Source organism: Mercenaria mercenaria, unplaced genomic scaffold, assembly GCF_021730395.1.
Source record: "Mercenaria mercenaria strain notata unplaced genomic scaffold, MADL_Memer_1 contig_1292, whole genome shotgun sequence".
Classification (NCBI taxonomy): Eukaryota; Metazoa; Mollusca; class Bivalvia; order Venerida; family Veneridae; genus Mercenaria; species Mercenaria mercenaria.
The window spans coordinates 1-22,346 of record NW_026459273.1 but is presented as its reverse complement, the minus strand read 5'-3'; the positions used below and the strand labels follow the sequence as shown (position 1 = coordinate 22,346).

At 35.5% G+C, this 22,346-nt stretch overlaps 2 protein-coding genes across 2 annotated transcripts; one reads left to right on the top strand and one right to left on the bottom strand.

The window, feature by feature from the left end:
- Positions 1-10,159: 10,159 nt before the first annotated feature.
- On the top strand, positions 10,160-11,152 carry LOC128551598 (uncharacterized). The gene has a single exon (XM_053532494.1). The coding sequence runs from the start codon at positions 10,160-10,162 to the stop codon at positions 11,150-11,152; it is 993 nt and encodes a 330-aa protein (XP_053388469.1).
- A 4,490-nt stretch (positions 11,153-15,642) lies between these two features.
- Positions 15,643-19,502, bottom strand: LOC128551597 (acidic mammalian chitinase-like; the record flags this gene model as incomplete). Its single annotated transcript, XM_053532493.1, has 3 exons — positions 15,643-16,070; positions 17,662-17,781; positions 19,200-19,502. Coding segments are annotated over 3 exons (762 nt in total), but the record flags the coding sequence as incomplete, so codon positions are not given.
- Between the last annotated feature and the right edge of the window lie 2,844 nt (positions 19,503-22,346).

Below are 22,346 nucleotides of genomic sequence, written 5' to 3'. Positions count from 1 at the left end.
GCCTCGCATTTTATTATTTTATTCAACTCGTTTAATAAATTCAATATGAAAAGACACTCATGTAATATCCTCTATAAATGTGGCTATATTTCTCAATTATTTTCGAGCGGGATTACAAACGGCAAGGCACTATTGGTTTTATCAAACATTTTGCATTTTCCCAACAACCATTAAAATACTCAAACAGAAATAGTTAATATAATGCTAGAAAAAAAAAGAGAAAAACAAATCAATTTGTCAGTTATCTTAGGTTTTTTCCTTGTGTACTAAGTCATTGAAGGTACCTGTAGACTTTCCAACATAGACACACATTTTCCAGTTTAAAATGATTGTCAATCCGTATGCAGAGAAAGGTTCTTTTAATATTTGCCGCCTTAATGCCATTTTTTCATGGATGATGCACTAAAAATATACAAACTATACATTTGCATACTATTGTCGGATATTATGGGACATGTCCGCCCGCTTATCTCAGTAGCGAGAGCGCAGATCTACGGATAGCGAGATCGAAAGTTCGATACCCGGTTGAGGCGCATGTTCTCCGTGACGACTTGATAAAAGACATTTTGTCTGAAATCAGTTGACCTCTACCCCTGATTCATGTTGGAAAGCTAGCAGAATGGTTTGTGCTGGTAAAGAACCCAGGAATACTGGTTAGGATAACTGAAATACTTTTGAAAACAAGCGATAAACCCAAATTAAACAAATCATCAATACATGATGTGATGAGGTCAACATTACTCCTTTTTGCTGTTTTCACCACTTAGATCTCATCATCGCTTTAATCCAGAAGTGTCAGATAAAACGAGAGTTGGAATGAATATTTCAAGAAGAAAGGCGGGTTTTAAAATCAGTGAATTATTTTGTTATAATCCACTGTTCCGTAAACAATAGTTTAAGGCTTAGCAATCATATACATTTTAAAGGTAATTTGTTGGCTTGCTGCGTACAGTTTTGATAATTTGGCAATTTGATTATGTTTTGTAATGTACATTAATTGTAATTTAAGGTGGCGGTTTTGATAGAAGTCTATTTGATTTCTTTCTGCAAGCTGTTATTATCATTAACTTACTCCAGTCCTTATGATCCTGAGATTTAAACTCCAAAAGTCTGGGGAGTCATGTAAATTATATTGTATTGTATCATTTGATTCTGTACATGCATATTCACTATTTCATTTTAGTTCATTTTAAGGTGTTTTTATATTTTCTGAAGTCAGGGACCACTGTGCTTATATAACTTTCTTCATGATGATTTATGATTGAATTAATAAAATACACATGTAATTATTAACGTATCCAGTAAGTAAACAAGTTTGTACTTTATAGTAATGCGAATTGTATTGATTGTCTATTTTCAGAGGCAGTGGCTAGGATGACGGTACTGTAATTATAGCCTCTGATTCTAGGATTACGGTAGTTCCGTATTCCTAGACAACCCTATTAGGATAGGCAAGGATTATGGAAGTATTTAAGAGGCATCAAATATATTTTAGGTGTTGTAAACTTACTTATTTCACTTAAAATAGCATTTTTTTCATGCCGTATTATCGATCCGCCATTTTGGGTTAGTATAATCTTAAACGATATATTAGGTTAGAGACCACCAATTGTTTTCCCATAGACTTACATTGTAACATTATGGCGTGTACGGCCTTCCATACATCGAAACATGTATATCTAATTACAAGTCTTTCAAGAACTATCTTAGTTCTACCAAAATATCGCACGAAAAACATATGAATAGTGGTACTTTATTTAAGTAATTTTCGTGTGAATGAGATGACCCCCTGTTTACATCATTGACATGGCGGGAGAAATTCGTGCGATAAAACTTTTTTTCAATACACATAAAATGTAGCAAATTTTGTCAAAATGTATAATAAAATACTGTAAATGCAGTGAAAAAATATCAATTTTGAAAAAATAATCACTTCCTGGGTTTGTTTACATGACTGACCAATCAGAACGCACAGACGTTACCTTATTCCCAGGTATACACTTACCTCATTCCCAGTAAGTTCCCTGTACTTTTTTGAATTGGTGGTCTCTGACCTATAGATGAATGTTTCGTATCACATTTTCCAATTTTACAGTGATATAGTGAAACATGATCCAATACCACATGTCTTACAAAGTTTCATCAAGAAATGTTCAGTTTTAAGAAAGATATGGACAGTTTACTGAGGTCACCCCCTGTCGATTTATATGCCCAGACTCAGTCCCTGTCGTCGTCAGATTGCAATTTGTCGTGAAAATTTCAGTTATCTGCATTTGATTTGACTTGGAAGCTGAAATACGATTCATTCCGTAAAAAATAGAAATAGGGTCTAATAATTTTGATCATTCTCTAACATTACAGAGATAAAAATGATCGTTTTTGGCCCAAAAGCTCATATAAAAATGGGCACCCCTGTTAAAAAAAGAGACCAAAATTTAAAAAAAAAATCAAATTTCACGCTTATTTCTGCACGAAGACGTCTTTCTACATCATTTACAACAGATTTGTGGCCATTTACATTACCTGTGATGGCTTCCTACGAAAGTCATGTTTTAGCTCTATTATAGGTTAGAGACCACCAATTGTTTTCCCATAGACTTACATTGTAACATTATGGCGTGTACGGCCTTCCATACATCGAAACATGTATATCTAATTACAAGTCTTTCAAGAACTATCTTAGTTCTACCAAAATATCGCAAATATCGTTACCTTATTCCCAGGTATACACTTACCTCATTCCCAGTAAGTTCCCTGTACTTTTTTGAATTGGTGGTCTCTGACCATTAATGGTGGCGCGCGGAAAATCGTTGTCATCCTATCTTGTATTATACGTGAGCGTTCAGTTATAGGTGGACACTTATTTATGCGCTGTTGATGAATGATTATGAATGATAAAAGTTAACATCTTCTCAATGAAATTAGTAATGTTTCAATGTTTCAATGTTGCTCTCAGTTCATGGCTCATTTTTATACGCCCGTTTGAAAAACGGGACGTATTATGGGAACGCCCCTGGCGGGCGGTTGAGCGGGCGGATGGACGGGCGGGCTGGAGGGCGTCGTCCACAGACTTTGTCCGGAACATATCCTCTTCATGTATGAAGGGATTTTAATGAAACTTGGCACAATTGTTCACCATCATGAGACGGAGTGTCATGCGCAAGAACAAGGTCCCTAGGTCTAAGGTCAAAATCACACTTAGAGGTCAAAGATCAAATTCAAGAATGACTTTGTCCGGAGCATATCTTCTTCATGCATGGAGGGATTTTGATGTAACTTGGCACAATTGTTCACCATCATAAGACGGAGTGTCATGCGCAAGAACAAGGTCCCTAGGTCTCAGGTCAAGGTCACACTTAGAGGTCAAATGATACAAGAATGAAAACTTTGTTCGGATCATTTCTTCTTCATGCATGGAAGGATTTTTATATAACTTGGCACAAATGTTCACCACCACGAGTCGGAGTGTCATGCGCAAGAACCAGATACCTAGGTCTAAGGTCTAGGTCACACTTAGAGGCCAAAGGTCAGATACAAGAATGACTTTGTCTGGAGCATTTCTTCTTCATGCATTGAGAGAATTTGATGTAACTTTGCACATTTGTACAACGTCATGCGCAGGTCCCTTCTTTAGAATTACTTCCCTTTATTTTACTATAAATAGCTTATATTGTAACTTTTTCATTACTAGTCGTAGGGAAAAATCGAGACCACTTTTCTGTAATATAAAATGCATGTTACAACCAGTTTTGAGGTGTATTTTGACCTATTTCTACCTGGTAAAGATTTTTATGTTGACTTACGATCTTTTTTTTTTTTTTTTTTTTGGATATTTTTTAAGATTAACTTTCCTTAGTTGTTACTATAAATAACTTATATTGTAACTTTTTTATAACTGACCGTAGGGAAAAACCAAGACCACTTTTCTGTGGTACAACATAGATGTTACTTTCAAATTTTAGGTGTATTTTAAGGTACGTCTACCTGGTAAGGAGTTCTTTTTTCTGGACTTAGAAAACAAAATAATTTTAGTAATCACTAAACAACCACAAAATTAAAATTCCATTTGCAAATACAGGTGCTAGTGTAAAGAAATTTGATATATTGTGACATTCTGGCACTCTAGATTCATTTTCTTTTCAGTTTCCGTCAAAAATAATCGTTTTCTAAAAACATTATTATTGTATTTTTTTAGAGTATCTTATTATTTCATATTCATGATTTTGCATTTTTTTTCTTTCATTTTTTTCATTATTTCTTCGTTATTTATTTCTTTTTCCCTTTCTTCTTTTTTATTTATTTTTTCTTTCATTTATTTGGTCATTTTTCTTTTTTTTTCTCTTATTTTCTTTTTTGTCTTTTTTATTAACATTTGACTACACCTATATAACTGAACGCTCACGTATGATACCAAATAGAAGTTAATATCGATAACATGAAATAATACGGCAGACATGAAAAATCACTATTTTTAGTAAGTTTACAATATCATTTATGCATGTCATAACATATATTTGATGCCTTTTAAATACTTCCGTAATCCTAGCTTATCCTCATACGGATGTCTAGGAAAACGGAACTTCCGTAATCCTAGAACCGGAGGCTAGAATTACGGTACCGTAATCCTAGCCACTGCTTTTTTTTAGAACCAGATATGATCAGAGTACAGTTTGATAGAATTTGGAAATAGTTTGTTGTAACAGAAATAGAACAATAAAAAAAAATAACATACCACTTATTTTTCCTTCTTATAACTGGTAACGAGTACCAAATAAGACCGATTACAACCATGATAGTGCAGATGTGGAGTAACATCGGTAAATGAATATACCGGTTACCGATCTACTAAATGACTTCATGATCATTTCAAAACCTGGTTGTGTGATTATACGATCATCAACACCATGTTATTGTTCAGGTTGTATCATGCAGATCTATACAATGTGACCTACTTCATATACTTGTTGAGGCTTACCGTAAAAGGTATGTCCACATCATATGTACGGTGCTTTTCTGTTGTGTCTTCATTATTTCAGAATCACAGAGATCTGATAGCTTTCTACATTCCTGTCAAGCATTATCCGTGTTAAAATATATAATGCAAAACAACGGTCGTGAGAGATCTCATATAAACATTTATATAACAAAAAGCTCATATCACCAACTAAATTTCACTTAAAGTGGTGCGATGCCATTGAATAGCTCGTGCTTAACCTTTAGTCTGCTGGCGGCAATTGACTCTGCCTTTGCGACCAGTGCAGACCAAGATCAGCCGTCTGATCATGGTCTGCACTCAGTAAATTTTCAGCAGTAAACACCCCTTCAAATGATAAATGGTACTGCCTAAATTGAATGATGGACCAGTCCTTTCTAGAAATTTAGTAGGGTAAAGGTTAACTCTCAATCCTATTACTATCTGTATAAGCCTATTCTTTGCACGTTGAAATATTTCTATGTCGAAGTGCATTGAATAGTATAAGTATTCGGAAGTTAGATTTATGAAAAAAATAAAGGCACTCATGGCTTTCAGACATTCAAGACTTTATCAAGAAAAAACATTATATACACTGACCAGATTTTAGAATTGTTTCATTTGCCTGTCCTCGGACTATTTTGTTACTTATCAAGGACCCTGTTGTCTTTTTACCAAAGATGTTTTATTCCAAATATAGAGCTCTTGTTTCACATTAGTGTAGATATTTCATTGAAGAATTTCAAATAGAATTCTTCGAAATAGTAGTGGATTGCAAAAAAAATGCTATATTAAAGTAATAAAAGGAAACGATACTGTTAAGCATCATGATATTTAATCAGAACTATTTACGTGTAAAACACCATTTTCTCATTTTCATGAATATCGTTCTTATCTGAAGACGTAGCGTCAAAACAATGACAGTTTGTGGTTTTGCATAAAGTTAACATACAATACCAACAACTTGATTTTATTATTGACCATACGTATAAAGCGCCAAAACATTTTTATTTGGAAAAAGTTCTCGAATTTGCTCAAAACCTAGAGATAATCTGGAGAACTAGCGAAGTTTTGTAGTTTGAAGATATACCATCGAGAAAAAAAAATGTGCTGCTTTGTTTACGCTATGTCTGATAAAAGATGGTTACGTATAAACGTCACTTACTTTGCATTTTCCGTAGCGGCCATTTTACCCGTGTTAGCATCATTTTAAGTCACGCTTTCTCCCACACTGTAATTCAATATGTGTGGTAATGAAGGCGACTGACTCTGAGAGAAAAATTAAAGCAACTGACTCAAAGAGAACACTTTACGCCAATGACCCTTCAACGCTGCTGTTTCTTCAGCCTTGCAAGGACGAAATTCAATGACATTTTTTGTGATTTTAGATTTTTATTTTGTTTAAACAAAATATAATATTAAAGATGTCAAGTTTGCGGATGGCAGATTATATGAGTGACACTTCCGGAGTAGTGGAAACAGGAAAACAAGTCATAGTTATAAGAAGTATAATAAATATTTATGGAAAACGCTGTCCTAAACCTAAATCAAGCTATTTCTTCATTTTATAACAAAGGTTATAGGCACATCTGAAAGCTTCTTTCTAAAGACATATTTTCTTATAATCTTCCATAGACTAAGTCAAATATCAGCAATAGGTATGATTACTTGCGGTGCAATTTTTGAGTTAACCAGCATTCAAAGGAGCCGAATTAATTGCAAAATAGAAAAATAATGAAAAAATATTTTCACATCAGATAAATACTCCGGGTTTACGTGCAACATGAACGAAACACAATTATTAAAGGCATTGGCCTCCAGATTTTGGCTAAAAAATATTTTTCTTTCATATCGAAGTTTTGGTCGTATGATAAACATTAGAATATGAGTTTTTGTTTCTAAACTACGTTAAAAATGCGAAATCAAGAAAAAAAGATATCGTGTTTGGAATCGAACCCGGACCGCCGTGGCAATAAAGAAGCCTTCCGCTGTCACTACCAGTACTGCTATGGAGGATTAAGTGATCAATGTTAGATATACATATTACAGTATACCTCGAGTAAATGTTACAAACGCTTTTCGATTTTTAATGTAAAAATTAGTGAAAACAACTAATTCTTATATGTTCCTGTAACTCTTAGAAAGTGGCCATTTACATTTGGGATGTGCTTTTACTGTTCATGTGTTTTTTATTGTATGTAAATGGATGAGACTGAAATAAAATAAATAAAAAAAAATAATATATAGTCTGTCAGTAATTGAGTTTTAAAGCGTTCTTAAGAAATACAGCATTAATTTCCAGATATCTAACAAAAAATCCTTTGTTGTTGTTGTTGTTGTCGAACGATCTGGAGGTCAGTACCTTTAAATGAAAAAAAAATTATTGTAGATATTTCATATTTCGTGTTAACAAGATCTTTCAATACACAGTCAATCTTTCTTGTCAATAAACACACCATGTGGCGTTTAGTTTTGCATTATACTTCAAAACCTTTATCACTTTATCACTTTATAAATTGGGCACGTTAAAGAACCAGGCTGTCTAGTCGCAACGAGCTAGGCTAAGTTAGCCGGACAAGCCTGTATCTGATTTCTGATCTCTCAGTCGTGGGGGCTTTGTCTCACTCTGTCCTTCTAGTCAGATCGCTCTGTGTCTGTACTAGTAGAGGATGAAATATGCGCCCTGTGTGGCTGCATTTGAACTATGTAAAGCGCCTTTGAACGTGAAATTGGTCATGAAAAGGGCGCTATATAAATCTGGTATAATAATAATAATAATAATAATCACCCTTTTACAAAAGTACTCATGAATTTTCAAACGGATCTCCAAAGGGTAATCAATAGAATGTATCAATTCTAAGACAAAATTTGCTGTAAGTTTAACTTGTTAATTATCCGGTGATTTTTACAGAGTAGAAGCCATTAGAACTTCAGGGTGAGATAAACACGTCTTACATTTAGAGTGCTCTTTCATTTGGACAGGATGTTAAACACTTTGTCAATAACTGCTTAAAACTTTGTTACTATGGGTTTACCACTGGCTTATTAATTATTGTATGGTGGCTGATTTCTGCCATTTCGTGTTGGCGTGTTGGCAGGGCGAAAACACGAAAACACGACACATTTTACGCGAAAACTCGACATTTAGAGGGCGCCGACACGACAAATTTATCTGTCGAGTTTCGTGTTTGCGGGTAAATATATGTCTTGTTGGTGCCCTTTATTTGTCATGTTTTCGTGTTTTCGCACCGCCGACACGAATACACGACAAATATCTTATCTGTCGAGTTTTCGTGTTTTCGCCCCGCCTACACGAGAAAACGAAAACTCGACAAATTACTAGTAGGTATTTTTCGTGTTGTCGTGTTTTCGCTTCACAGACACGACAACACGAAAACACGACAAATACTTTTCAGACATTTCCTATAAAACGTAGAGTTATTCTGAAAGCAGTGGCAAAGGGTTTTAGAAGCATTTTTCTTTCTATTCGAACGAACCGTCAATTCAGAATTTACTTATATTCACTAAAGCTGCATTAGGAGATCTGAGATTATAAAACAATGCAATAATATGTCAGATGTCAGTTATCGTTTCAAGAATACAAAGTGTATATATAACAGACCCGTTTCCAGAAATATTTCATTGGGGTGCGGTGAACGTCAGCAGTTAAAGAATGAAGGCGGCATCGGCGAGCCGAGTCGGGTTAGGTACGGAAGGGGGTAACCCCTCATGTTAGGTAGGTCAGGGCGTTCCGCCTGGGAATGTTTGAAATATACGAATAAAATGGTGGCCCCTGCTGCATATTCTGAGTCCAAATTTTGGGGTACGGTAGGGTTACCCCCTCCTGACAGTGGAATCACAGGGACTCTCTCTGGCCATTTTTGAAATATAGGTCTGAAATTGTGGTCCCTGCTGAATTTTTGTACAAAATTTGAGGTACGTGAGGGGTCATGCCCTCCTATTTAGGGGATCAGATGGTATTCCCACGAACATTTTTAAAATATAAGAATGCAATGGTGGCCTCTTGTGCATTTTTGGGTCTAAATTGTGAGAAAAAATTATTTTGATATTCGACCTTCGTCTTTCGATATCTTTTTATGTAACAAAATGGTATTCGGTTGAAATATACATAGAACATAAGTCAATTTTTATTCTTAAACTTATATTTTCTAGCATGCAGATATGTTGTGTTCAGTTCAATAATTGCTGTGCGCATGTCTAACGGAAGATGCCAAAGCGAATACACGAAAACTCGACAAATAAGATATTTGTCTAGATTTCGTGTTTTCGTCCCGCCGGCACGAAAACACGAAAACACGACAAAATATTTTTGTCGTGCTTTCGTATTTTCGTGTCGGCGGGACGAAAACTCGACAAATAAGGTGTTTTCGTGTTGGCGGGGCGAAAAGACGACGAAACGAAAACTCGACAAATACCTAATTTATCAAGTGTTCGTGTCGGCGTGGCGAAAACACGACAGCACTACAAATAAAAGGCGCCGATATGACATATTCATACCCGCCAACACGAAAACTCGACAAATAAATATGTCATGTCGGCGCCCTCTAACGTCGTGTTTTCGTGTAAAATGTGTCGTGTTTTCGTGTTGTCGTGTTTTCGCCCCGCCAACACGAAATGGCAGAAATCAGCCACCATATTATTGTCTATGTTTAACGTAGTCCTACGAAAGACAAACGTTTAAACACGTTTAACCTCGTATTGATATATTCTTAGGATATATTCTTAGACAAGGCTTTACTGATTTTTATGACATAAGAAATAAGAAGATCTCGAATGTTCTGGAATCATTTACTTGCCGACAATCAGATGAACTGATTGTTTTTTCCGTAACTGAACCACTGTGGCGAAATGTTTTGATTTAAATGACATTAAACAAGCCAACACAGTTTCCTCGTCATATAATTAACTTTATATATTATTTTAGATTCAGACGTCGTTAATTGTATCAGAAGGGTATACAATCTTTCATCAACTAATGATTTGCCATCGCTTAAAAGATTACATTCATCGGCATCTAGAACGATTCATAGCAACGCCACATATTCTACAATACATAATCCAAAACAAGTATATGAAAATGGAAATAATGTGCTAAAACAGGACGTCAAAAGTTATGTACCCGATACAGTTGAAAACTTCTGTACTGATAAAAGTAAATGGAGCAAAATGCTTTCAGATCGTCTTGGAAAAGTTACTTTGAATATGAAAAACTGGACATTTGACAAAACTGTACAATGTCCATATCTAAATATAAGTGAAATAAAACATTTGAAATCGAGACGCAAGGTCTCGCTTAATTGTAACATAAGCGAAGTTGTGACCTGGACACATTACGACAACGATATTTATATTGCCTCGTTTTATGATAAGTGTGTAGACATGTTTATAGCTGAATGCTGCAAAGGAAATTCCCGTGTACCAAATATTGTCCATTATGTCTGGTATAAGAGAGGAGAATTAAGTTTTGTGGGTTTTACCAGTTTTCTCAGTGTTATCCGTTTTGTTAAACCTTGCGCTATTATATTCCATGGGGACAGTCTCCCATACGGTTCGTACTGGAACTTCATTGTCAATATGTCCCCAAATATCATTCATCTCAAACGTGAACCTCTGAAATATATTGCAGGAAAAAAGATAAAATATAAAGAACACTCAAGTGACATTATGCGCATAGAAGCTTTGTTAAAATACGGTGGGATATACATGGATACAGACACCGTTATTGTGCGGTCCATGGAACCATTGATGAATTATTCATGTGTAATGTCAAACCAGAGTTCCGGTTTATTAGGTTCAGCTTTTGTAATGGCTAAGAAAAACGCGTCGTTTCTTCAGTTATGGATGGATGGCTATCGATTTCACTACAATCCTTCGAGGTATGTCTACAATGCAATGGTATACCCAAAGAAGGTAGCCCGTAAACATGCGGACTTGATTCACTTAGAGTATGGAACCATTTCTAGACCAGTCAATATGACTGGCTGGAAGATATACAACAATACATATGCCACCTACAACTGGTCGTACATATACGGAATACACCTTTACAGTAGGTTATATAAGAAACCATTCAATGAATATACAATACGGACTATGAATACCACAGCAGGATCTAACTGCCGTTATGTTTTGTTTGGCAATAAAGAGCTCTGTAACTAATTAGTTTAAGAAAAAAGCTCTGTAACTAGTTAAGTAATGTTGTATTTGGCAATAAAGAACTCTGTAAATAATTACTAGTAAGTTATGTTATATTTGCAATACAAAGGTCTGTAACTCCTAAGTTAATGTAATATGGCAACAATGAGCTTTATAATGTTTAAGGTCCTGTTATATTTAGCATTTTAACATGGCTCAGTTTGATGTCCAGTTTAACAAAGAAGGAAATCAAGCTCTGTATATTCTGCGATAAACAACGGTTGACGCGCGGACCGGTAAGAGTGCATTGTGACGTCAATTATCATGTCAAATTGCCGTATGACATTCAATACATTACTCCTCTGGTATATGAGGTCCAGCATAATATTTATAAAAATATGTCAATGAGCATGTCAGACTAAAAACAATCAAGGCCTTCTTGTGATTTATCGTCTAATTTACCACGGTTCATCGTTCCGATGCTTCAGTATTTAACCACTCGGGCTAACGCCCTCGTGCTTCTATTCCTGCATATGAACTCTAAACCGTGGTAAATTGGACGATACACCACTCGAAGGCCTTAATTATTTATTAAATAAAGAGCTCTGTAACTAATATGATGATTTATTCTATACCTATTTTATCTATCCAATCGCGAACGTTCATTTGCAACACGTGACCGTACAATATATTACGGTATTTGGATTCACGTGCGTACAAAAATCCTGTATTTTCTGTATTTGGACGCACGCGCGTACAAAAAAAAATCCTGTATTTTCTGTATTTGGACGGTTCAACAGTCCCATGTTAAACATACGATAAAGCCCGAAACGCGTGAAAATGTTCCGAATGTAAAACGGATGAAGTAGGCGCTCTATGTACAGAGTTTGATTATGCGTCTTGAAATCTGGATTTAATTTGAGTTTTTTGTTGTTTACAACACACAAAAACAATGCTATCTGATTTAGATATTAAAACGTTCGTTAATAATCAAAAACTTAAAAATACAGTAAAAAGGATCATCAGATGTTGGAATATTTGAAAAGTCGCTAAAAGAAGCTGTTCCGAACGAAACCTAGAAATTGGTATCAGCTCTGACTGTCTGAATAGCTACCTCAGCTGTTTTTATTAAACGGTTAAGAAACAAAATGGAGAAGAATATGAATGGCAGCAGACGGGCGGTCAGCATCCAAAACATGTCTGCTCTATAATTCAGTTTTCGTCGGATCTTCACCAAACTTGCTGACAATGTTTATGGGCATTACATCTCGGCCAATTTCGATAACCAGCCAAATTGTACCAGGCACTCTTTGATTTCTAGTCCTTGAATTACTCGAAAAACGGGGAATTAAGCCTTGTCCGCTCTTTTAAGTCGAACAGTTTTCATCCGATCTTCACCAAACTTGCTGACAGTGTTTGTGGGCAGAATATCTCAGCCAAGTATTATTACCACTCAAATCGCCAAATGGCTGTTGTAGGGAGGTTGCACCATATACTTTTTTAATGATGATACGCAGAAAAAAACACATTCAATGAATTACTTATATTACGTATGAATTGAAATGAATATAGAATAAAAAGGTTATTTAAGGTCTAACATTGTTCTGTATAATATATATTTGCACTCATACCAAGCTGGGAAAAACTAGAAATAGCAGGAATACAATATTCAGTGAAATATTTTTAATTTAAACTATTATCACAGTAAGATAAAATAGATATAGAATAAAAAGGTTATTTAACATTGTACTGTACAATACGAGATATATTTGGACTCGTACCCAGCTGAGAAAACCATATTGAACTCGCCTAGCGGCTCGTCCAATATGGTTTTCTCAGCTGGGTACTCGTCCAAATATATCTCCGTATTGTACAGAACAATGTTAAATAACCTAATAATAAAGAGCTCTGTAACAAGTTAAGTAATGTTGTATTTGACAATAACTTCATGGATCATGAACAGACCCAATCAAACCGAGTCTGCTGTTATTCTTCTTGGTTGTATTCTTTGCTTCCAAAGGATCCTTTTACGGATTTTATTATTTGGCAATAAAGAGCTCTGTAACTAATTAGGTTATGTTATATTTGCAAAACAAAGCTCTGTAGCTCGTTAGTTTGAGGTATATATGGCAATAATGAGCTCTATAACGATTTAGGTCATGTTATATTTAGCGATAAAGAGCTCTCAGGTAACTGATTAGATAACGTAAAGAGGTCTGTAACTAGGTAAGTAATGTTGTATATGTTCAATAAAGAACTCTGCAACTCAAAATGTCATATAAAGTGCAAATGTAAATAGATAAGTAATGTTTCGTTTTGGTATTTTAAACTAATTCGGCCATGTTAATTTTTTGCAATAAAGCTTTTTATTTCTAATTAAGCAAGGTTATCTTTGGCAATAAAGAACTCTGTTGTTAATTAGGCCAAACCCTGTAACTAATTCGGCCATGTTACTTTTGGCAGTAAAGACCTCTCGTTATTTTGGCAATGCATCTTTCAGCTTCTTATTAAGTCATTGCCTCGGTAGTCTAGGGATAGAGCACCGTCTTCGAGTGCGAGAGGTCGTGGGTTTGCAGCCTGGCCGCGTGATACGAAAGATGGGAAACGTAGTACTAGTAGCTTGCGCGCTTGGCGCTCAGCATTAAGAGGATAATACCAAGACCGATCAGTCCGCTGTCAGTATAATTTGACTGGGTGGGGTTTTATGTCACGCGTCTATAAAGTTTAGCACTGTGATCCATGCAAAGTTTATATGACTAAAAAATGTTGAAAAAGTTGCTAAAGCTGAACACAAACATTTATTAGGTCACGTTATATTTGGCAAATAGAAGTGCTCTGTAACTAATTAGATCGTTTTATTTGGCAATTTAAAACTCAGAAACTAAGTCGACTAAATGGGCCATGTTATTTTTAGCAATAAAAAGCTCAGTAACTGAACAGGTTATGTTATTTTTAGCGATAAAAAGCTCAGTAACTGAACAGGTCATAACTGAACAGGTCATGTTATTTTTAGCAATAAAAAGCTCAGTTACTGAACAAGTCATGTTATTTTTAGCAATAAAAAGCTCAGTAACTGATCACGTTATGTTATTTTTAGCAATAAAAAGCTCAGTAACTGAACAGGTCATGTTATTTTTAGCAATAAAAAGCTCAGTAACTGATCACGTCATGTTATTTTTAGCAATAAAAAGCTCAGTAACTGAACAGGTCATGTTATTTTTAGCAATAAAAAGCTCAGTAACTGATCACGTCATGTTATTTTTAGCAATAAAAAGCTCAGTAACTGATCAGGTCATGTTATTTTTGGCAATAAATGTTTCTGTTTTCTAATTAGATCACGTTCACGTTCTGTTTGGAAATTAAGAGCTCAGCTCTGTTAATGACTAGGTCAAGCATTATTTGACAATAAAGACCTCTTTTTCTAATTAAGTCATTTTGAAATAAAGTGTTCATTATCCAATGAGATCCTGGCAAATTGTAGGCGGTGAACGCCAAGAAGAAGAAGAAGATCCTGGCAAATTTAATTCCTGGATACCCTAACATAGTCTTAGCGCAGAGCAATGTGATTGATCAGAAATATTTGTGTTCTACGGTGCTTGCAAATGCACTATAACTATTTAGCTACATATTTTTTTGATACTGTACAACAGGTAATAGGAAATTAACTATAGCTCAATATGAATTCGCTACAACGTTTTGAAACGGAAAAAAATAACCTGAACGTGGCAGAAAGATTAGATATCATCTATCTGAACCATGGTTCTTTTTACTACCAGTATTAAATTTGGATACATTACAATAAAGAAAAACATTGTGTACACTACGGCAGCGCTTTAATACTGAGGCACTTACGAAACTAATGACGTCATGCTCTATGTATACACCTTAAAGAAAATGGCCGTACTTGTGTTGTGAAATACATGTTTTCTCAATCTTTTGAGAGATCGGATGAAAGATATATCACAAAGTTTGGATTCTGACTCACTTGTTGTCCTTAGGGGTAGAATAAATGTTGTCTTACACCAAGAAACGAGTAAAATTCTTTTCACACCGAAAAAGGTAAATACAGTCGCAAATAGAAATCTAATTATAAAGTTGTAAGAGGATTACATATTGTAGAAACTGTATACTGTTTGAGCAATGTCGGATCAAGTTAATGCGAATAGATCATGGAACAGATCTTCTGTCAAAATTTTGAAACACATAGGAAACATTTAACAGAAACAAATAATTACAAATTGTACGTTTATATGAGCCGTTCCATGGGAAAACCAACATAGTGGGTATGCGACCAGCGTGGATCCAGACCAGCCTGTGCATCCGCGCAGTCTGGTCAGGCTCCATGCTGTTCGCTTTTAAAGCCTATTGGAATTGGAGAAACTATTAGCAAACAGCATGGATCCTGACCAGACTGCGCGGATGCGCAGGCTGGTCTGGATCCATGCTGGTCGCATACCCACTATGTTGGTTTTCCCATGGCACGGCTCATATTTTATAACATTCACTGGAACAAAACACTGGCAAGAGCTGAAAGATCACATATTAGACAGTCTTAGTTTCTGCTGAATGGCAACAACAGTTCAATGGTTGAATAGATCTAGATCTATCTGTTCATTGCAACGAAAATAAAGAAGCACAATGTTAACAAATAATAACTTATTCCTGAGATAACTGATCCGTTATCAACCATTTTATAAAAGTTTATTCCATTTTTATTTGTATTGTGATGCAGACGAAAATCTTTCGGCGTTGTGGAATGTGTAGTACTTGTGCTGACGTCAACAACCACGTGATTATCTTTTGGCGCCATTTCCTTAATTGAATTGTAGATAGCGGTGAGAAGTGGAAATTCTCCGGCGTTGCAATAATGACCAAGGAAGTCATCTTGGTCTATAGACCAAAACATCACACCAGCAATATTGCGACTATACGCAAATTTAACCTGAAAAGTAATTTTAACTATGAAAAATTGGGGCTCTATGACCTAATATAACAGTGGATTCCATCCTAGCTGTTTTACTTATTTTACAATATGATTTTTATTGTCATAAAGATCTACCATTGCAATATTGCGTTCTTCGAGTAAGAAAATGAAATTCGGTAATTAAGTCACTAGATCTATTGTTACAAATTTGTTGGTTTTTTTCTTCTTCTTTTTTCTCACTTCACAACTACTCCATTATACAAGGCGAATTACTTAATAAAACTGTTTTGTGTCGATATATTAATTGATAGACTCTACATGTGATTTTAACTTAAACGGCGTATTCAGTCAGGAACTTTTTCATTCCACACCCGAGAATATTTACGCAGTCACCAAATGACATACATCTTGTCAATGTAAGTCAACATACAACATATAATAATGCAATAAATGATCATTAAAAAAGTCCAGACGATTTGGAAATTACAATGTGAGTTGAGGTTTTCTCTATGGTGGCATGTTTCTACCAACGATGTGTTGAGGTTATGGCCTTGTTATGACAATTGGCAGTTTCCGTGTGATTACGTATTCACGATAGGCAACTCGGCAATCTTCGGACGTTTATAGATAACAAAGGGCAACTAGCTTTCCGTAAAAACCGGAAATGCTGACCCCGCAGGCGAAGAATACGCAAATGTACAGAAACTGAAGATTGACATTACGGGTCCGTAGCCGTCACCTTAAAATGCCACTTAATCAGTTATTATCTTGCAAATAAGAAAGTTCGTGTTCTTTTCAAGATAAAACTATTTGAGTGCCAACTACTGCCACTACGACTGGTTGTATGAACCTCTTACAAGAAAAAGTCAACATACAGCCGGTCAAAATATGCTAACTAGCCAACATCATCTCCCTTTTACTTCAGTGTTCATGATTTCAACCAGAGTTGGAGTTTTGATTCATACAGTTTTAGAAAAAAATATATGTATATTCTTCTTTATGAATTTTACTGAGTCGATTTGTAATGACGGAATATTAACACTGGATGTAAAATTTGCAATGGCGGAACATTTGTGTTGGCGCAAATAATAACACATTTTGGTACATGTGTACTATAAGGGCTCTGTCTGCAAATGAATTATTACTACTGTTATTTTGCTTAAAAGAATCATAAGCCACGGAAACACTAGGAATGTTCATGCATGAAATATGGTTAAATGTAATTTTAACATCTACGGAGTAATTTGAAATACATAATTTCAAATGCGTCTATTCGTATAAAATATTTTTTCCGCTGTATCTTATTTAAGAAATAATAAAATCATGGTTTAGAGTTCAGATGCCAAGGAATCGTGTCGCAAGGATTCAGCCTGATTCATTCAATAATAAGCACCTAAACGTCAAACTACGATTTCATCCAAGAGACATACAATAACTGATTAACTGGCATTTTATAGGAAGTTATTCTTACGGTGAACTGTGATTTTGTTGCACTATAACATCTCTGTTTATAGAAAAAATCAGGTCGAGTTAGAAATAATACTAAAGTCTTATCTTTCGCTATGTTATGATTGACGGTATCAGCTGTTTGGCATTGACGAATACATACCTTTTCTTTCATGCTTTTTTGATTGCCGTACCCCACCCACTGGTCTTCCATGTAGGCATAGGCCATCTTCTGTTCATCGTCCCAACGGTGTATAGCACCATTCTTTATCATCTCACATACCTTTAGACACAGTGAAAATAATGTTCTCATTTCACATACCTTCAGACGCAGTGAAAAAGGTGTAAATGTGTTATATCAAATACTACAGATTATAGCAATAACTGTCGATTATGGCAATTACTTTCGATTATCGCAAATTATGCCCATCACCAACACAATAACTTCAATAAGCAATTTGTCCCCAAAAAGTGCCAATAAAGGGTAAGAGCCTACCAAACTCGATCTATGCTAAGCGAAACTCTCAGTTTTTATAACAGACCTATCAGAAATGAAGAGAAGTTTTATCAAATAAAACAAATCTTTTGTATCTACGACAAGACAGAAAAAAACAAATGCAGCAAAGTTTAACTAAGTAAATGACTAGATTAAAACAAAGAAGGAAATCAAGCTCTGTACCTATTTAAGAACTAATTTATAGCTAAAGAGTGTTTTAACACTATTTATGCACGATGGCCGGTTATACATCGGGCGTAATAATTCAACGACGGCGCAGCCTGAGTGAAATTATTTGTACGTCGTTTTACCGCCCGAGTGTTTTAATAATGTTAAAAAAACTCTTTTGCTATATATTATATCAATTTTAATATGCCCTTAATTTTAAACAGTAGATAAAATATAGTAGCGCTCTTTTTTGGTCGCAACAAAAACTTTGACATCACTGCACGTTAACGTGACGTCATTCTAGGGTAAGCGTGTTTTAACAGAGACAAGCATATTAGAATCTGCGATATACAACGGTTGACGCGCGGACCGGTAAGAGAGCATTATGACGTCAGTGATGACGTCAAATTGCCGCATGACGTCCGACAATTACTCCTCGGGTAAATGAAGTCCAGCATAATATTTATAATAATATGTCAATGAGCAAGTCAGAATGAATAGAAATCAAGGCCTACGCACCTGAACTCGAACCGTGGTAAATTAGACGATAAACCACTCGAAGGCCTTGATTATTTGTTATATTAATTACCTTTCAGCATTTAAACATTGCCTTTCTCTGCTTCATGATATGACACTACCAACTATATCTGAATGTTTAGTATATCCTAAAATGACTTCTAAAGCATCCTCTAGTTTGAGCAACATCACTACGTGGTTTTCAAAATTTTGTTGCAATAAAATTTGAAATTCTTTGATGTTTCATCACATTAATTATACAGCTTAATCATCTTAAAATTACTACAAAAAATGTTCTATGTGTTAATTAAAATCAAATACCCATACAGCCTTAAAAAAAGGTTAAATCTTATAACTTTGAAGACTCCTTAGTGGAACACTATCCAGGAGCATGCAGGCGCACTCATTAGGTTAACACACCCCATTTCATTACTGGAATGATGTTGAAACATCATTTTCTGTAAACCCCATATAAAACAAACAGACAAAGTTATATTTTATAGTATATAACATATCTATACCCGATAATAAGTCACGTGTCCTTCACGACCAAGGTACGGTCCTGCTTTCCCAGCACCCTTCACAGGGGATCCTACATCAGTCGCGGTTCTGTTTTCCAGAGTAAATGACGTGGCGGCCCCAGTCAAACCTAGGATCAGCTTGCGGCGCGGAGCCCCTCCTGATATCCACCTGTCAACAGCCCACGACTGAAATTTGATATAAAGTGGTATAGAACTATGTATTATTTTCTCTGGACATCCGAAACATTCAGACTCCAACAAAGGCAAAGATCGGTAACGAAAGTATACATTTTGTTCATCCAATCAATCCCACTGTGACCATCTTTTTGGGTAGCTAACCTCACATTTTTGTCTCATTTTTACCATTAATGGGAGCAAAGTATATTTGAAGGTTGTTTATCATGTCAATATATATGTCATATTATTAATTATCATGTGTTTTAAGCCATTGTAAAATATCCAATGCCTGTTGTATTAGCCAGAAGCCGTAAGCCAAGCGGTAATACTACAGCTATAGGATCGATCTATTACAGGGCTATTGTCAAAACCATTGTTTACTGACAGTATTATTACATGATCGCTTTAAAATGTTTAGAATAAATACAGACGAATAAAAAAAGGTTCATTACGAGTAAAAACTGATGATTCTCGATCGCAATGCCCAGTCATCACAGACTTGTCAAATAATGGGTATAATGCTGGTATAATGCACGGGCTGGAATGACCGTAAAAGGGGCCATGTATTGTAATCATGTTTAATTAATCATAAAATAGCCCTTTGATTTGCCGACAAGACAAATTTGAGTTAAAACTGGGTCCAATAATGTAACGATATGACCCAAATTTCGTCTAGCAATACAAAGCGCCGATTAAGTCAAACAAGAAATATCTTTAAAAATGATGGTCGGCGAATTGTAATAAGGAAAGAAGTTCATGAATTTTTCATCTAACATTCATCTTTCATCTAACATTTTTCAAATTGCAAAACTAAACACCGCACTTTAACAATTTAAATGGTTCTCTTTTAATTTTTCGCAAAGGTTTCATAGGGTTGCAATTTTGTTTCGTTTATCCTTATACGAATAATTACAGCAGTAGTTTGATGAAGATGCATGAAACGGTTCATGAGAAGAGGTCATTAAACGTGTTTATATTTTTAGCTAAATTGGTCCCTATCCCCATTTGTAACAAAATAGCAGGAGACCTTACGATATTGTTACACATCGAGTTTGATAAAAATCCATTACATTTTAGTGGTTAATGCGAAGAAAGGCATATCTTCTTTTAGCTATAGTGGTCCCTTATAGGGCCCAAGTTCCTATATAAATAAATTTGAAAGAGGATCTTATAATGATGCTCCAGACAAAGTATGACAAAGATCCACCAAGCTGTTCATGAGACGCTGTATAAAGGCATTTCTAGTTTTAGCTCTAGCAGCCCCTAAAAGGGGTCAAATGTCCCAGCTCAACAAAGTTGGCTGCGGGCCTAATAAGGATGCTACAAATCAAGTTTGATTAGAATACATGAGCAAAAATCAATTAAAGGATTTTTTTTGTTTATTATTCTTATTTATTTCTAAAATAGGCCAACTGATTCCGCTTTAACAAATGCATATTCGCTATTCATGAATCTTTGGACAATGACGTCACACCTATAAAAAAGTGAAGTTCAAGCAAAACATACAATTGTAATTATTTCAATATTTCTGTTTCATAAGCAAAGTTTGACCGTAGTCATATCACATAGATAAACTGTATGCAGCGTACCTTCTTTTGAGTGTTTTTTCTTTTTTTTATTTTTTTTTTATTCTTTCTTATTTTGTGTCGCTGCGCTGCGTAGTATTGACCGTTGCCGGTCATACTAATCAATCGTAGGCCCAGCGGACATGTCACCAAGCATGCCGTAAAAGATAATTTTTGAAGCCAAAGTTGGTGAAATGAATTTACCTCTACGCAATTTCCGTAGAGTATAAGCCAAAGTCAAAAACAATTTTGAAGCCAAAGTTGGTCACTATCAGCTGGCCAATGAGACCATAGATGACAGCTCCCCAAGACGTGGTAGACAAATATGGGAGGTATCCAGGTCGCCCTAACAAGGGCGGTTGGAGCCGCAAGCTGCTGGCTGGAAGTGTCGTCGCTGGTCCATCGTCAGTGTTGTGCCCTTCCCCTCCCGCACCCCACGTTGAGCGTGAGGATTAGAAGGCTCAGGGGCTTCTCTGCAGGCCGTCTGGTATCCGCATGCCGTCACCAATAACCAAGAAGGTACCCTTCTTTCAACAAAACGGTCCCATTTAGGGCCACCCCCGCCAGCCTCAGTCAGGACACAGACAGAAAAAGGCCAATATAATTATGACCAAGTTCCGTCAATGCCCTGTGCCTTCTCGAGACGTGCACTCACTGGCAGGCTGGAGAAGTTCTTTTCAGTGTAATGAGATTCAGTCAGTATATAGCATATACATAATAAAACAGATTTCAACAGAGTTCAATATTTGCATACCATACTAAAGAAAAATATTCATATATAATAAATCAGTTAAATAATTTACAACAAATATATCAAAGCAAACAAGTACTCATTTTAATATGCAATCTGAATAAGTCACAAAAGCAAGAAACCTTTTCATATACAGACGACAATTGTAACAAGGAAAATCTTTTAAAAAGCACTTCTCTACATAAAAGACTCTTATCACACCCTTATTCATGTGATACGCAGACCGTATTCAGCTCTTTCTTTAATTTGATATATGTTGGTATTTGAACAGGTTTTTATCATATTTATTAAACTTACTTATCATTTTGAGATATATCAATATTCTTGCTAAATATACTGAGCCAAAGTTAGCTTTAAAACTGTGAACAGCGTCGTTTAGGATAAACGTTTTGTCTACATTTCACTCAGCGTAGCACAATCAACAGAGTGAAAGAAATTGACACTCTCGTCCAGTCAGGCAGAGGGTTGCATAAATCTTCCATTTTGATAAATTATCTATAATGCGTTATCAAGTACTTTGATTTGCAAACTGAAGTCACGTGGCATAGGTAACGAATTCGTTCTTAGACGGCGTTCGCCGAACAATAAAAATTGGTCTGACAATACAACAGGTCAAACTACTTGTTCTGACAATGTAAAGACATCACAAAAAAC

What these genes read in the sequence shown, in the direction of transcription:
- LOC128551598 (XM_053532494.1), top strand. Translation starts at nt 10,160, where the DNA reads ATGCTTTCAGATCGTCTTGGAAAAGTTACTTTGAATATGAAAAACTGG.